General features: G+C 42.6%; 1 protein-coding gene across 2 annotated transcripts in view; it reads left to right on the top strand.

Annotated features, from left to right (window-relative positions):
* USO1 (USO1 vesicle transport factor) overlaps positions 1–18,248 on the top strand; it is a 63,784-nt gene that overhangs the window by 34,783 nt on the left and 10,753 nt on the right. Inside the window, exons 14-20 of one of the 2 annotated variants that reach the window (XM_077814877.1) lie at positions 658–678; positions 8,635–8,745; positions 9,986–10,104; positions 10,674–10,855; positions 11,704–11,825; positions 12,214–12,352; positions 17,126–17,289. In XM_077814877.1, the coding sequence (XP_077671003.1) occupies positions 658–678; positions 8,635–8,745; positions 9,986–10,104; positions 10,674–10,855; positions 11,704–11,825; positions 12,214–12,352; positions 17,126–17,289 (858 nt within the window). The remainder of the gene's footprint in view (positions 1–657; positions 679–8,634; positions 8,746–9,985; positions 10,105–10,673; positions 10,856–11,703; positions 11,826–12,213; positions 12,353–17,125; positions 17,290–18,248) is intronic. The other variant, XM_077814878.1, reaches the window with a different exon arrangement.

Here is an 18,248-nt window from a genome sequence, read left to right as displayed (position 1 = left end):
TGAAGGATATGACTTGTTTCCGTTTAAGTAGACAATACAGAGTGCTGTCAAATGTCCAGTTTCACCTGGTTGGGGGGCGGCTCTGTCATTCAGCAACGTGGAGGGAAATAGTTATTTGATTTAGAAAGTAAAACTATGATAAAACTACTGAGAGACAGAGGGACTTAAAGGCAGATGTAGCACCTGAAACTAGTGTTAATTCACTTTCTTAAAAGACTAAAATTTAAGTTGATGGTAACCCTTTTGTATTATATTGCCACTTGCAAAAGTTATAGTCTCTGTACAGTATGTAGTTTGAAGCCAAAGCATGATTCAAGGGTCACTCATCAACTTTCCAAGCGTTTCTTTTTTATTGTTTGGATCTTGTGTCTGAAATTACGCTAGTCGAGTACAAGAAACGTAGGTTTTGTAGACGTTGACGTCACTATTTTTAAACATGCGTATCCCTCAAAATAGCCAGAATTGGAATCTCAAAATTGTTTTACTCGCTCCTTGAACTGAGATGCATTTCAACATAATAGTTTCAATAAAATAGCCACTAAATTTTTGGATTTTCATTTTGATAGGATCTTAAAAGAAAAATTTGAATTTTCTAAAGTTCTCTACCAAAAAAACTCGTAAGTAATATGTGTGAATTTTTTAATATATGATTTACAGGGTGATAAGATCGACAGACGGGTATGTATTTCTTGGCATAGCTTAGGCATTTTCTTGTCACAAGCAGGGCCTTTTCTGTCTTGGGTTTTGCTGATTTTTTTAACTGCTTTTTTTGAAGTGTTTCCACTTACAGTGTCGTGTTGCAATCAGTTTTTATTCCTAGCATAACAAGCTCCCTCTGTGTGTCGCCATGGGATTCTGGCACGGTGTTCCTGGGAACTGTGGGATGAGGATCTTGGGTGCCATGGGTGCTTTCTTTCCAATGGGGCATTGCAGTCACCAGCTGCTCTGAAATGTACTAAATTTTGTTCACACTTCCTCATAATGTGAATTAAATTGTACTTTTGAGTGAAATTGAATCAGTATTTAGAACTGTTAAACGCTTTCCATTCTGACCAGTAGAAAGAGGTGGGCCTGACCTGTAGCAGATGTATACTGTTTGGGCCCTTAATTGCTAATGGAACAAGTGTCCTCTCTCTGTGTTCCAGTCAATCCGTATCCTTTCCAGTGATAATTTCTCTTGCAGAATTTTAACTCAATTGCCTTAATATGTAATTAAGGATGGGATTTTTACTAAGCAATTCTGAAGCTAGCACTTAGCCGTAGGTGTCTGATCTTGAGCTTATCGCCAGACTGAAGCCATGTCCATATTACACAGCCTACGGTGACAGAGGGGTTTTTCCATCGCTGTACAAACTCCACCTCCCTGAGCGAGAGTAGCTAAAATGACAGTAGCATTCTTCCGCCGCCCTGGCTGCGCAAGGCTGTCATAGCTGCGGCTTGGGTGTGGATTTTTCACATCCCCGGGCGCTCTGGCTGCATCAGCCTAAGCTTGACGTGTAGAGCGGGCCATAGTCACTCGCAGTGAGTGCGCTACTGAGCTAGGCATCCCCTATGGAGACGTGGTGTTGGCACCGACAGAGATGGTGGCCCTGCCTGTTGTTAAGGTTGCCAGACGTTCTCATGGTAAAAGTGTTCACGGTTGCTTTATAACTCCAGAGAAACTGTTAGGCTGAAGTGTTTCGTTTTTGAAACTTTCAGCTAAAATGTTTCAGCGGCTTCCCAGAATGAGTAAGGAAGAATACGTTTTGCCTCGCCAATGCTTTGGTTTGTGTTTTTAAACCATGCAACCGTTTTTGCCCCCCAGAAGCTGTAGCAGCTCCATGCTCTGGAGCAAGGTCTTGAAACTTGGCAAGGGGGTTGCCCTGGTGTCACACGAGCCTTTTGCCATGCCTGAGAAAACTGTCCAAATTGAGCCTCTGAGAAGTCTGTTTACATATGCTCAGACTTGTTAGGGTGGCAGCTACATTCTCTGAAGAGTCTATGTGCTCTGGGCAGGCTCCAGTTTAGGGGTGCAGGGGTTGGCCAGGACATCCCCTGCAATTGCTACTGCAGGCCACTGTGGGTACTAGGCACAGGAACAGAACGGGGAAACTCTCCTGTACTCTCAGTGCTCCACCCGTTGGCACCCAGGCAGCAGGGAGGAGGACGAGAAAATCATAGAGGAGAGGCCGTTGCAGTAGCCAGAGAGCTGGAAGGAGTAGAGGGGGGCATGAGTAGCAGTAGAGGCAGCATGGGGAGGGTGGGCAGGAGTCAAGCGATGTGGGCTGCATAGGAACCAAAGGGGGACAGACAAGCTAAGGGCACAGAGGTGGAAGGGTTTATAACCATTAGAGAACTCTTCCCCTTCAGGAACTAGAATTAAACCCAAGAGTCCACAGTCTCCACATTCCTTCTCTGTCAGCGAGTGACTGGTCCACAGGGGAGACCAGCCTCTTCTTGGTACCAGGTGCTCTGTGGCTGAAGTGGTAGAGGTCTGTGCTGTGCTGATCTAAAGGTTTGAACTCTGCTGGTGACCAAGTTGGGCATCAGTAGGATTCCACATGATGGAATCTCTATTTTTTTTTCAGATCTTTTATAAATGTATTAAATTGCATCCTAACTATTGTACAAGAATATTAAGTTTGCAGAGTCAAGCACTCAGGTTAGGAAATGCCAGAATTGAGGAAGCCCTCTTAAACATATGCATGAGAGTGCCAATGCATTCTGATAGTCTTATTACATGATCACTTACTGTTTTTCCCCACAGGACTTCTGCCTCATTCAGGGGATGAATCAGGGTTGTGTAGTAGAGGACTGTTGTATATAGGACTCCTGCCTTGTTTGTTGGAGAAGTTGGATGGTGTGTAACTTTGAAATCCGTGCAGGGTTTGGATGGTGTGTGGTAAATAAGGTCTGAGGTCAAACTTCAACTGTGGACAATAAAAGGAAATATTGAATAACTACCCGGTCGCTGAAGGAGGCATGGGTCCTGTGGAAAATACTAGTGTAAGACCATGTCATAAGTCTGCATTGTAATGCATATGCATAAGATGGCTGAATTAAAGTGGCATAGCCTTCTTTCATTCTGGCATTTCCTAACTTAGGTGCTTGACTTTGCAAGCTTTTAATATCATGATTGGATGTTTTTCTAAAAGATCGCTCTAGTCATTATTTTGGAGACATTCTATGGCCTGTCAGACTAGATCACTGGGGCCGCTCTCAGCCTTGGCATCTACTAATCTATGAACCTTAGTGTTCTTTTCATGTGTTTTTTGTGGAATGAAGCCATAGCTCAGCTGTGTGACGGGGGGAAAATATAGTCCTGTTAACCCTGTAATTGCCGTGCAGCTCATGCTATGACATAGCCGTGTTCTAAGAGCCTGCCCCCCTTTGCACTGTGGGAATGTTCCAGGGTGTTGGCTCCAAGCGTATGAAGCTTGGCTATTTGCAGAGCCCGTGCTGAGTTTGGACTGTGGATTTCACAAGATTGTACCTGCTTAGAAAAACAGAATTAATTGCATGTTTGTAAAAACTCTGTCAAGGAAAAAGGAAACCTGCAGACGTACTCTGGGCCAGGTTGCCATTCAGAGCGTTTTAGTGCTTGTTAATCTGGAGTCTTTCCTAACCTTGGAGACTGCGGTCGCACCTTTGAATTGGTGCGACTAGCCAATTTATTTAAAAAGAAAAAAGCATCTCTCCTGGTCAAAGTCCAGGCGGATATAAGTTTTGAGTTAGTCTTTTCACAGATGGCAGTAAGCTGTTCTTTATTCTTTGTATTACTTTAGTGCCTAAGCTCTTGTCATGGGTCGGGACCCCATTGTGTTAGGGACTATACAAACAGAATAAAGACAATCTCTGCCCCAACGATCTTATCACTGGGGCTTTGTTTTGTTGGGTTTATTCATTTCATTTGCGGGGGGATTATTTTTTAGCCATTTTGGGGTTTTATGTAGATGTCCAAAACCGGGTGGTTTTTTTTGAGGTGTACTCTTTGTGCATACAGGTAGTACTGTTTCAACCAGAGCTGTCTTAAAGCGTGCTAGGGAACCTTCATTATGCCCCAGCAGGGTCTATGAGGAGCAATTAATGATTTCTAAACCTTCATAACACCCTTGTAGTCTACAATACTGCTCCCTATAAACAAGCACTTAGATATGAGCCAGGGATCAGGGACGTCACCTATATAAACAATCTGCATTGGGAAAGGGGTGAAGTCAATATGAATTGAGTAGCCATTCCCTGTGTTTTTTTCCAGTGGTCATCAGTTAAAACCTGAAATCAGAAGCCTAGCTTATAACATATGTAGCGAGGATCAGTGTCTTTCCACAGGGCTCTGGCCATGTAACTGCCAATTCTCTAGCAGTAATATTTATGTAGACTGACACACCTGTATAAAGTTTACCAGCTTCTGGCTGGCTCGTGTGACTTTTCTTGTCCACAGTAATCTGGAAATAGCACTGACTGAGTAGTTGCAGTGGGTCCAGACTCAGGGCATAGGGGTCTGGAGTTCAACTAGGGATAAACATGTCCGTAGAAAAGGCATATACCTTTCATGTGCGTTCATGATTCTTCTGTGTCAAGGTCTGCTAAATATGAGGTTTAGTATCCATGACATGAGTCATCCCCTCCCACTGAGGGTTTAGAAGGCCACTTTTCTCTGGGGAACAGCTTTTGATGTGCAGATTCTGGATGCTATTAGGTAGTTTTCTTGATAGTGAACATCTACTAAACAACTTGACTTGTGGTTCTCATTGAAAGGCTTTATGGAAGAAGGGATCTTTTTTGAAGGAGGTCTGGCATACATGGGATAGGAGCTGGTTAAGTGTGAGGGGGCGGCCTGGGCACAAAGATGAGTGGGGGTGGGAATACAGAATGAGCTGTCAAGCGAAAGGCTTGAGCAACAGAAGCGGAGGAAGATGTAGGAAGACATGAAAGCTGAAAGAGGCAGGAGCAGTTACGTAGGGGCTTGGAAGTGAGGACCAAGAAGTAGAACATGATACGTAGGATGCAAGTGGAAGCCAATGAAGGAGAATGATCAGGCCTGAGCAGTGGAAGAAGAGTAGGAGTTTGCAGCAGTGTTTTGGAAAGATTAAAGCAAAACTGCCGCCCCTCCCCATCAAAAAGGTGTTTGGCACAAGTGAAACAGTTCAGCAGTTCTGAGACTATGAAGTGAATGCGTAAAATGGAAAGCTCACACAGTGTAATACATATGGATCATGGAAAAGAGGTAACGAGACACATGAATGCCAACTAGGCTAGTAATGGTGATTTGATTCTCTGCCCAAAGATCAAAGTAAATGAGGAGGGAGATGACAATGGGTGTGAAGAGGCAACATGCAGCAGACTGTTGTGGGGTTTTACAGATGACATGGTGTATCGCCTGCCTTACAATTGCAGTGGGATACTTTACCTTCTAGTCTTGAGGAGGCTGTTCCCCTCAGTGGTGGTATCGCCACCCAGCAGCTCTTGAAACCACCAAAGCTCTTGTATCCAGCACATTCTGATATTAGGTTTCAGAGTGGCAGCCGTGTTAGTCTGTATCAGCAAAAACAATGAGGAGTCCTTGTGGCACCTTAGAGACTAACAAATTTATTTGGGCACAAGCTTTCGTGGGCTAAAACCCACTTCATCAGATGCATGGATTGGAAAATACAGTAGAAGATATATATAAACACAGTACATGAAAAGATGGGAGTTGCTTTACCAAGTCGGGGGGCCTCCTTCTCAAGGGCCTCCTTCCTATGGGTCCAGATGATGATGTCATTAATTTAGCACAAGTAGAGTAGGGGTGTTAGGGGACAAGAGCTGAGGAAGCATTGTTCTAAGCCAGCCATAAAAATGTTGGCATACTGTGAGGCCATGCGGGTACCCATAGCAGTGCCGCTGACTTGAAGGTATAAATTGTCCCCAAATCTGAAATAGTTGTGGGTGAGGACAAAGTTCAGCCACTAGGTTTGCCATGACATTATCGGGGATACTATTCCTGATGGCTTGTTGCTCCAATCTGTCAGACAGGCTTCTTAAAATTACAATACCCACCTAGTGAAGTGAAGAAACAGATTGACAGAGCCAGAAGGGTCCCCAGAAGTCACCTACTACAGGACAGGCCCAACAAAGAAAGTAACAGAACGCCACTAGCCATCACCTACAGCCCCCAACTAAAACTTCTCCAGCGCATCATCAAGGATCTACAACCGATCCTGAAGGGTGATCCCTCACTCTCTCAGATCTTGGTAGACAGGCCAGTCCTCGCTTACAGATAGCCCCCCCAACCTGAAGCAAATACTCACCAGCAACTACACACCAAACAACAAAAACATTAACTCAGGAACCAAACCCTGCAACAAACCCCGGTGCCAACTCTGTCCGCATATCTATTCAAGGGACACCATCATAAGACCTAACAACTTCAGCCACACCATCAAGGGCTCGTTCACCTGCACATCTGCCAATGTGATATATGCCATCATGTGCCAGCAATGCCCCTCTGCCATGTACATTGGCAAAACCGGACAGTCTCTATGCAAAAGAATAAATGGACACAAATCTGACATCAGGAATTATAACATTCAAAAACCAGTAGGAGAACACTTCAACCTCCCTGGTCACTCAATAACAGACTTAAAAGTGGCAATTCTTCAACAAAAAAAACTTCAAAAACAGACTCCAACTAGAAACTGCAGAACTGGAATTAATTTGCAAACTGGACACCATCAAATTAGGCCTGAATAAAGACTTGGAGTGGATGGGGCATTACAAAACCTAATTTCCCCCATACTAATTTCCCCCTACTGTTACTCACACCTTCTTGTCAACTGTTTGAAATGGCCACCCTCATTACCACTGCAAAAGTGATTTTTCCTCCCTTGGTATTCTACTGTTAATTGAATTGTCTCATTAGCACTGACCCCCCACTTGGTAAGGCAACTCCCGTCTTTTCATGTACTGTGTATTTATACCTGCTACTGTATTTTCCACTCCATGCATCTGATGAAGTGGGTTCTAGCCCACAAAAGCTTATGTCCAGATAAATTTGTTAGTCTCTAAGGTGCCACAAGGACGCCTCGTTGTTTTTATTCTGATCTTAGTTTTCCTTCTGTGGTAACTTTGATATCACCTTTAGTGCCCACTTTGGTGCTGGAGGCAGACACAGCAGCTGGGAGCCTGCCCTCCCACCTTCCTTCTGACTGCTGCTGCTCTGCATGGCTGTTCTTAAAGGCCGATAAGGACTTACTTTAAGGGCTTCTGGTTTTTGTAGTGCTGATTTAGGGCTCAAAGCAACACCGTCTCCAGTATTTAAGCACAGTGAACATCAGAGTGGAGGATGGAGTGAAATGGAAGTCAAGCAAAACTTATGGTGGCTGAAACACAGAGTTAAAAGTAGAAATGCAGCAAAGACTTAACTAAGGACTCCTCCTTTGGGGTTGGTAACTCTCTTCTCCGCTGCCTTGAATCTCTTGTGACCATCCTTTCCAGAGTATGTTCTTCTTTTATTCTCTTAGGTAGATCAAAGTCCTTGTATGTGCCCCAGTTTGCTCTCCAGATCCTGGCTTTTAACCCTGTGTTACTTTCTTTGATGTACTACATGCTTATTTGAAGCTTTTTTGTGGGAGCTGGAGAACTCTTGCTTGGTTGCTGTCGGACATTTGACTTTCATATAGAGGTGCATGTCTGCCTTGATGCCACTTCCCATGGCATTTTTGTTTTCAGGAGCCTGGAAAATTAGCCAGTATAGGTGTAGATGCCAGAGAATTCTGTAAATGGATATATTTTATAGGCCTAGAAAATGTGTGGATCAGCTAGATAAGTCTTAAGTTAAATAAACAAAACATCTGCTTTAAAGGACCAAAATGTACATAATGGATGGCTCGAAACCGTTGTCCAACGTACCTCCTGGCCTAATTGTGTGGATTTAAAACCCTTAAAATAAACGAAACTATTTAACACTAACTCTTGAACAGTGTTATTTCACACGGTTCTTGTGTATTAATTTTAAATAACCTTTTGGTGAGCTATTCAGAAGAAAACTCATTTTCCAACATACGAAATTGAAAGACAAGATGGCTGCATTAAGAATATTCCACTTGTCTGGTTTACATTGTTTATTACTGTATCACCAAAGAAACTGCCCTGTAGCAATCAGTTTTCACCTTGAAATAAAATCTCAACCCGTGGTACAATACCTCAGTAGTGGGTCTATGTTATATTTGCCGCAAATGAAGACAGCGTATTTAGTGCTGGGCCGCTTAAAAAGTTTGCAGCTGACTTGTGCTAACTGCGCCGTTTATGCAGCACTTCCCCCAGAAGGTTCTGCATGTATTTTTTGCCCCTTAACGATATTGTTATCCCAGCATTAATTATGAAGGCAAACTAACTTGTCATGATTTTGTTCCAATGCTAATTTGTGCTGAGTCACACCTTACATCTGTCTTGGTCTGACATGCACTGAAGACTGCTAGACTTTTGTGAATCCTTTCTATCAAAGCACTAAAGCGAAGTTAAGTATAGCTAGAAAATGTGTATTTTTGGAAGCCTTGACTTCCTTTTTTTTATCCTTAAAGTTGAAAGTGGGTGGGTTCTGAAGTAAATACAGCCTCTAAAACACTTCATTGAACACTCTATATGAAGGAATTAATGCCAGCTTTTCCATTTCAGGGCAGCAAAGTGCAGACAAGAGTTGGATTATTAATGCTGCTTTGTACCTGGTTAAGCGATTGTCCAATTGCTGTCACACACTTTCTCCACAACTCCGCCAATATTCCATTTGTATCCTTGAAATGTTTACAGAATACAGGCGTTTGAATGGAAAGATCTTATTTTTAACATTAAAAATGTAGATAAACTTGCAGGAATGCTGCAGAATATTTAAGGATGATAGGTGTGGGGCTTAAAGAGGTAGTGTCCCTTTTACGTTAACATGTAGACACTAAACAAAACATAGTCAAATCTGTGAATTTGAAAAGACGTGTGACAAAGTGTGGGGGTTTCTTGGTTTTTCCAGTGGTTTGCATGCAGAAGGGGTGGGACTCCGTTTCCCTGGGTGTTACTGGTTTAACGAGGTGATGGGCGAGGGAATTTGTAGTTACGGAGGACCAGCGATGGAACTTGGGACCCCAACATGTCATATATTTCCTCTGAGCACAGGTAACGGTTGCTTGGAGAAGCTTTTGGGCAGTTCTGCAAATTTCGGGTACACGTACATTGCAATTGATGTGACTGCAGCTTGGGTAGGAATACCCACGTTGGCTTTGATCTAGTGAGTATGCCAAAAATAGCAGGAGAGGCGCAGACTTCAGTGCGCACTATACAAGCCCACCCAGGACCCTGCGTACATATTTGCATTCCTTGACGGTGCTGGGATCCGTGCCACCGGGTCCTCAGTGCTGTTTGCTAGGTTCAAGCTGCCGTGGGTATGCCTATGCAAGCTGCTAGCACGCCTCGATTTCAGTGCGGCTATGCCCATAGTGTGTGTCACTGCAGATAAACTCATGGAGTTTCCGTATGAAGAATCTCTCACGTGTAATCTCACAGAAATGGGGAAATACTTCTTAATCTCAATGAACTGTAATGATAAATACACTTCTCTGAAGAGGAACTTAATCTAATTGACAGTTAAGCATCATATACTGGCTAGTGGTAGACAGTGCCTTCAAAAAGTTTTCACAGTTAACATATGGAAGAGAACTGTTTGGTACAGAGAACCCTTTTAAATATTACATTGAGTTATCTGGATATTAGACTTGAATAGTTTATATATATATATATAAAAATATACACACATTATACAAATCTCTTAAAACAAACTAAATGTATGAGCAGTTTCATTTGAGGTAGCATACTGATATTACTAATTAAGCTTATGGTTTTAATGGATAAAGAAATTGGCTTTACATGTTTAATTAAGATGTGATAAGAAGCTCAGGGTGAGATTACATGTTGAAAGGGAAAGGTACGTTTTATATATTCTGATCATGAAATGTTTAAACTTCCTTAGCAAATGTTCCAGCTCACAGGGCAGATAGCCGAAAACCTTGGAGAAGAGGAGCAGTTAGTCCAAGGCCTGTGTGCGCTTTTGCTGGGCATTTGCATTTATTACAATGACAATTCCCTTGAAAATTGTAGGAAGTAAGTACGGTGTCGGACTAACTGAAGACTTTAGGGGAGGTGAAAGTTTGTGTGCAGGCTAGCAGCTGTCCCTAAATTAGGAAGAAGTTTCTAAATGAAAGACCTCACAACCTATATTATTGATATTCTTAGTTTAACAACCCCTCTAGCCCCCTGCTTTTAATTTATTCCTTACAGGAGGGAATACATGTGGCTAGAAAATGTGAGATGGTTTTTCCATGGCAATGAGCTGGGAAAAGTCCTTGATACAGCCCTTAGGCAGTGCAAAGCATCTGAGCCATTCTTACCAAGAAATACAGTTATTACCTTCTTCATGTCTCCTTTCACTGTGGCATGTGAACAGCTGATAGTGGCAGACTGAGAACAATCAGCTTTCCAGTGCCAAGAAAAGTCTGTTAGTTTGACGGGGGGAAAAGGAATTGTTACAGATCATTTCCTGACCAACAAAAGTACCCTTTGGAGGGGGAGTAAAAAGGGTGGTACTTCACTGCTCTCCATTTTTTTTTGTTTCCCTTCTCTAGGCACAGTGTTGCCTGATGTGCCATACTAACTACACCCTTTTCTTTTAGAGAGAAACTAAAACAGCTGATAGAGAAGAGGATTGGCAAGGAGAACTTCATCGAGAAACTAGGGTTCATTAGCAAACATGAACTGTATTCCAGAGCTGCTCAGAAACCTCAGCCGAGTTTTTCTAGCCCTGACCACATGATGTTTGATCACGAGTTTACTAAACTGGTAAAGGAATTGGAGGGTGAGACATGTTACACTCTTCTTTTGTACTGTCACTTGTGGTGCACTTCAGATTGCCCTGACTGAATTACCACCCATTCTGAATTTAGATTTTTAAAGGTCGATCAAACCTAAAATTCTCTACGTGGTAGGAAGAATTCATGGATAAGGGTTACAATACATGGCTTGCAGTTCAGATGTTTTATATTAATGCTCCTGGTGCAAGGTTGGGTTTTGTACTTAATCTGACTTCTTAACACTGTTAAGTCAGTTGGCTGTTTGTGCGTGTTGTTAATGATCAGGATATTGGTTATGGCAAATTTTTGAACTTGTGCTTCTATAATGCCATAAGGTCTGTACTCCAAGATGATGCACAAGAAGGTGGCAACAGAAAAAAAACTCATAGTATACAAGAATTGGCTTCACAAGCTATACTTCCGATTCCAGTGAATCATTTCTCCAGCTTCCTTACAGACGAAGTGAAAAGGAACTGGGATATGTGCCCCTTCTGTAATGAATAAAGAAGATCTAAAAGATGTGATCATGAGTGTTATTTTTTACACTAGAAATATCTGGGTTGGGGAACCTTAAAAAACGTGAATGGTGAACATTATGGGTCCTTAATGGAAAAGGTAGGGCTGTTGAAACTCTATGAATAGAACTTTTCCCAGTTGTTGATACAGCCTCCTGAAGTCAGCTTCTAAGAACTAGCTTGACATCTAGTCATTTAAATCAGCATGGGTGACTAATAACTTGTTTAAAAACAGGTGGATTCTCTGTGGCACAACACAATTATGTAAGCTGAGGAGGATGTGAGAATATGAATGCATGAGCTGTGTTCTGAATAACGAGGGCACTATTTTTTGACAGGTATCATAACTAAAGCTATTTACAAGTCTAGTGAAGAAGACAAACAGGAAGAAGAGGTGAAGAAGTCGTTGGAACAGCATGACAACATTGTGACTCACTATAAAAAAGTCATTAGAGAGCAGGTAAATACAAGCTGTAGCAGACACCTACAGTCACATGTACTGTTGGGGGGAAATCATATTAACTGGCTTTTGGGGATGCTGGAACGGAATTTCAAACCAGATATTACAAAACATGGAAGAGGCTTCCCATCTTAGATAACTTGGGGAAGTGTCAGGCACCTTAATAAGCAGTGCTACCAGCCCTGCCTCTAATAAATTTGGAAACTTACCTGCGCTGATAAGCAGTCCACAAGATACAGGCACTGCCCATGAAAAATATCTTTTGTAGGCTGAGTAAATAAAATCTTGACTCTAATGCATTGATTTTATTGCTTTGCAGCATGTCTCCCCATTGATTCATTTTCCACAAGTAATTAAGGAGAATTCCAATTTTTTTTTTCTTTCACAGGATCAGCAGCTTGAAGAGTTAAAGCAGAAAGTTAATACTTTAAAATCTCAGAACGAACAGCTTCAGACAGCAGTTACACAGCAAATGTCACAAATCCAGCAGCACAAGGACCAGTATAATCTCCTTAAAGTACAGCTAGGTATACTTCATAAAAACACTGAAATCCATCATTGCTTCATAGCATATGTCCAATTCTCTGTGTAGTTCATGGCAAGCAATCTAAATTCTGCAGAAACCAATCCTTTCCAGTTTCAACAACGTGCTGTCCTAAATTCTGCAGCACGCTATAATTCACACAAATGAAAAACCAGGACCTATTTTATTGAATTAAATAAGAATGCAACTAGAACAGTATTTCTACCAGTATCTAATTTATTAAATTAGATTAAAAATATCGATGTATACATTTTTTTTTATATTGCCGCCATACTTTCAGTTATTGGTGATGGAATATCTTGTGTGAACAACTGATACATGGATTAGAAATAGGGAAACTGGCGGTGTTCGCTGCAGGGGCCTGGGAAGTGGCAGAGCAGCTTGAGAGGAGCACTCAGCAGGTTCAGATTCAGGAAACAGAGTGGGGAAGCTTGTCCTTTTCCCTCCGCCCTGCCATTCATTGAATTTTTACGTCTATGGCTCTCTTCAGGTACTGTCTGAAGATGTTAGACAAAGGTGGAGGAGTCAGCAGCTAGTTGCCTTGCTGCTCCTTTTTTTCATTCCTATTGGATGCCATTTCAGAAAAAGTACATGAACTGGAGGCTCCTGCTTCATGAGCAGCAGCGAAGTGCCACCAGTTTCAGGTGTCCTCAGGTTTCACAGTTGATGTCCCTTTGAAATGAATGGGGTAGTTCACGCTTGTCAGAACTATCATTCTGGACTTTTGGAGTTGCAGGAAGACAACCCCATATTGCTTCACATTTGGAAGCCAGCCTTGGCAATCAGAGGCTAGAAACTTTTCTGAGAACACAAAAGGTTGCATTTTGCAGCCCGATTGCCCAACAATGCATGGATTCTGCTGTAAAAAAGCAAAAAATGGGGCATTGTGTACAGTAAAATCTCACTCATGACTTTAGGGAGACCCAAAGCAGCTAACCCAGTTTAACAAACTAGCAAGATACTCTACTGCTATATGGATTCTGTCCGCTTGCCATGACAAGCGTAGTAAGGTTTATACCTCATAACGAACAAGTAAAGGAGTTTTAATGGTTTTGTGTATTAAAAAAATTATAGGCCTCATTACCACATTCTGGTACTAAATCTTAGGCCATTTTGTGTGGATTAGGGAAATGAGGGTGTTGCCATATTACAGGAAGTCTTTTCTTACTAGAGACTGGCCTAATGGCTTCAGTAGAATCCTAGAAAGTGTGGAAACGTGGAAAAATTGGTAAGGATGAGTAACAAAAGAATAGTGCAAGCAGGTAGGGTCAAAATCAGAGAGGCTAAGACACAAAATGAGTTACACCTAGCAAGGAGCATAAAAGTCATTAAGAGGAGGTTCTGTAAATACATTAGGAGCAAGAGAAAGATGAAGGAAAGTGCAGGTCCACTACTTAACCGGGAACAAGAGCTACTAATGGATGACATCAAGAAGGCTGGAATATTTAATGCCTATTTTGCTTCAGTTTCACGAAAAAGATGAATTGTGACCAGATGCTCAACACCATAGATATTAACAAGGGTGACAGAACACAAGCCAAAATAGGGAAAGAACAGGTTAAAGAATATTTATATAAATTAGATGTATTCAAGTCAGCAGGACATGACAAAATTCACCGTAGGATATTTAGGAACTAGCAGAAGCAATCTCAGCATTGTTAGGGATGATCTTTGAGAACTCCTGGAGGACAGATGAGGTCCCAGAGGACTGGAGAAGGGAAAACATAGTACCTATCTTCAAAAAAGGGAACAGAGGTGGCCCGAGGAATTATAGATCAGTCGGCGTAACTCCAATACCTGGAAAGATACTAGAACAAATTATTAAATGATCAGTTTGTAAGCAATTCGAGGGTAAAAGGTTAGTAAGTAATAGCCAATATGATTTGTCTAGAACAAATCATGCCAAACCAAGCTAATTTCCTCCTTTGGGGTTACTGGCCTAGGGGATGGGGGGAAGCAGTAGATGTAATGTATGTAGTTTTCAGTAAGGCTTTTGGCACAGTCCCACATGACGTTCTCATAAGTAAACTAGGAAAATGTGATGTAGATGAAAATACTATAAGGTGGATACACAGTTAGTTGAAAAATTATCCTCAGAAGAGTAGTTAATGGTTTGCTGTCAAACTCTGAGGCCATATCTAGTGGGGTCACTCAGGGGTCTGTCCTCGGTCTGGTTATTAGTCAATATTTTCATTAATGATTTGGATAATAGAGTGGAGAATATGCTTTTATAAAATGTGTGGCTAAAACCAAAGTATTGCAAGCACTTTGGAGGAGGGGATTAGAATTCAAAGTGACCTTGACAAATTAGATAGTTGGTCTGAAAACAACAAGATGAAATTAAATGAACACAAGTGCAAAGTACTTCATTTAGGGAGGAAAAATCAAATGCACAACAAAATGGGGAATAACTGGCTAGGCAGCAGTACTGTGGAAAAGGTTCTGGGCCTCGGGGGGGGGAAAGGGCACAAATTGAATGAGACAGCAATGAACAAGGCTAGTATCATTCTCAGGTGTATTAACAGGAGTGTCACATGTAAGACCCGGGAGGTAATTGTCCCCCCATTCTTGGCACTGGTGACACCTCAACCTGGAGTATTGTGGCGTCCAAAACTGGACACACTTTAAGAAGGATGTGGACAAGCAGGAGAGAGTCTAGAGAATAGCAAGAAAAATTATGAAAGGTTTAGAAAATCTGACCTATGAGGAAAGGGTAAAAAATTTGTCATGTTTAGTCTTGGGAAGAGAAGACTGAAGGGTGGACTTGTCAACAAGTCTTCATATATGTTGAGGCCTGTTAAGATCATGGTGATTAATTGTCGTCCTTGTCCACTGAAGGTAGGACAAGAAGTATTCTGCTTAATCTGCAGTGAGGCAGATTTAGATTAGCTATTAGGAAAAACTTTCTAACTGTAAAAGTAGTTAAGCTCTGGAATAGGCTTCCAAGGGAGGTTGTGGAATCCCATCACTGGAGGTTTATAAGAACAGGGTGGACAAAGACCTGTCAGGAATGGACTAGGTATTCTTGGTCCTGCCTCAGCATTTGGGTCTGGACTAGATGACCTCTCGAGATCCTTCCAGCCTGACATTTCTGTGACTACACACTTGTGGTTTTAGAGATGTTTCAGGATGAAAACTTTCTGTCATTGGGTTGTACAATGAAAATTTGCTCCATGAATGACCTAATGTATTCTATACAGATGAAGCTTATAAAATTCATCAATGTGATGTAAGTGCCTAAATGCCATTGGCTTTCAGTGGGACCTGGGCTCCTAAGTCACTGAAGAAAATGTTACCTGCTCTGTACAGTTAACCCTGAGTATATGATACCAGTGCTCAGGAATCGACCTTGGTTGCTGTGGATGTCTAGCTGCCGTTTATGGTGTTGGCTTTGGCCTCCGAGACTGCAGAGAGGCAGACCCTCAGGCTGGCAGGTCTCAAGCTCTTCGCTGTCCTACTGCTGCAGCTGAGATCAGTGTAGGCACTCATGCTAGTTTCCTTGGCAAGGCGGGGTAAGGCAGACACAATAGGCCTGTGCCTCGGGATCCAGCCCCTGCGGCTATGTGAGCACATCAGAATCTGAAGCGTTTGTCATTAACGTGCGTTTGTAGCAGTGACTGTTGTGAAGAAAAGCTTAAGAATGTGGACAAAGTATGGCACATGTGCGTGCCTACGTCTGTCAGCTCTTGAAACAGTAGCCCTGAAAGGTATGAACTGCCTCATGTGTCTTAGTGGGATGATAAAGGCCCTGCCGATGCCATCCCAGCAGAGAATCAAGCGCAAGAAGAGGGCAGTGGGCTTGGGCCACATGCAGATAAACCCCAGCTACAGGGTAAGTGGCGGACCTCTTCCCTGATCCCACTGTCGCACCTGAGGAGAGAAGGGAGCTGTGTGCTGCTGCCCTACCACCACTGCTCCAAGTAGGCAGAGGATGAGGCCACGCAGGGCCCACGTCAGTGTTCCTTGGTCCTGCATTGCCGTTTTCCTTGGCGTGTAAGGGGACTGCTCGTGAATGCTGTCTGAGAGCCCCTCTGCTTATGAACTCCTGCCCTCCATTGATCCAAAATAGCCCATATCTGTTAACCTTAAGGATAGGCTGCAAATCCCATGTGCTTGGGGGTCTGTGTAGGGTTTGAAGGTCCGGATACTCTGGACTTTTCATGCTGGGATGGAGGGATTAGGCAGGCGCTCCAGGTTGTGGGGGGCACTACAGTTCTGTGAACAGGCTGATTTTACGTAGGGGGCAATTTAATTTTATGTTCATATTCTTGATGTGAGTGGTGTTACCTGGCAAGGCATCTTGAGCCTCGGATATGTATTCCGATGTCTGTCGAAATAGAAATGAATTTTAAAATTTGTGCGATTAGGTCAAAACACAGAGTGAACTGAAGTATCGTTTTCTGCATTAGGATGTTTGTGGTGAAGTGCAGGCCTACACCTACTGTCCCACACTTGGACTCTTCACCCTTTCATTGGTTGACTACATGAGCAGGCGGAAACAACCACACGTACTTCTTTTTTTTTTTTTTTTTTTTTTTTAAGGCACGGCAAGTTTCTGAAGTTCATGCACGTGTTTGGGGGTAGATTTCTGAACACAGTAGAATATAATCTTTTAATCCTGAATAGTTTGTAATTCCATTTCTTTATGGGGGGGGAAGCAAATTACTGTAGACGATACCTTGTGTGAATGGGTGTAGTAAATGTGTAAACAAAATCTGTGCTATTGAGTACTAATTTTCAAATATCTGGCCATTAGGAAAGGACAATCAGCATCACAGTTCCCATAGCGATATGCTTCAGATGAATGGCATTCAGCCAGAAGAAATCAGCAAATTGCGACAGGAGATAGAAGAATTGAAAAATAAGCATGAAGCGTTACAGGGACAGCTGAGAGAAAAGGATTCTGTGATTGAAAACATGGTAAGAAGTGACTGCTTCAGTATGCAGTTGCAGAGCTACTTAAAAATATTACCTTCATGAGGCTAGAAATTCTTCACTGTGGCTGTCAGCACTAGAAAGACAATGGTTTGTTATAACCAGCTAACCACTGATTACAGCAAACATAGCTTGAGTTGTCTGCACAGAGCTTTTCTGCCTCAAACTGTGGGTGAGACTTTGTGTATCCAAACCTACCACACTGCCAAATTGTTTGTACTGTGTACTCCAGGGAAAAATCTAGGCAGCTGTTCTGTACTAATTCAACAGTGGAGATAATGCCCCAAGGACATGCAGGCAGTATGGTTCCAACAGAATGTGAGCATTGTGCCCCGGTACATCCTTCTGGACAGAGGGCTGGCTGGATGGAAGGAGTGGAGGACCCACTAAACTGGTTACACAGATAAGGAGGACCTAACCATTCTAAGAAAAATTATGAACTGGTTACATGGAGACTAGTATGTGGTCTTATATGGAGCAGATCCAGCCACATAAAACTGGCCATAGCCAGAGCTTGCCACTATTTGTGCTAATGTAGACACCATTCTGGCTATTGGCCTGCATATGACATGCTACCCTGGTTGGCACAGCAGTTTTGGCCATCTCCCTGATCTCATAAGGACAGCAGAGACTTGGACTTTCAAAAAAAACCAAAACCCCTCCCCTCCAGCGTTGGAACAGCCCAGTGAGAGTTGTGCCCCAGTTCTGAAGGAGGAGGAAGACAAACCTGGTGATAATCCCATTATCTCTTGGATCCAGAGACACAATCCACCTCTAATTCCATGAGCTAGTGCAGAGAATGAACAGCGAACATTCCCTGTACTTGTAACCTGGAAACCTCCCACCCAATCTGACAGTGGCAAGATCACCCTTCTGGTGCTGATAGGTTTATTCCAGCCAAACTCACCTGGATAAATCCCTCCTCTGGTCCTTCCAAGTAATCT

This window comes from Eretmochelys imbricata, chromosome 4, assembly GCF_965152235.1.
Source record: "Eretmochelys imbricata isolate rEreImb1 chromosome 4, rEreImb1.hap1, whole genome shotgun sequence".
Lineage (NCBI taxonomy): Eukaryota > Metazoa > Chordata > Testudines > Cheloniidae > Eretmochelys > Eretmochelys imbricata.
This window is presented reverse-complemented; position numbering and strand designations above follow the sequence as displayed.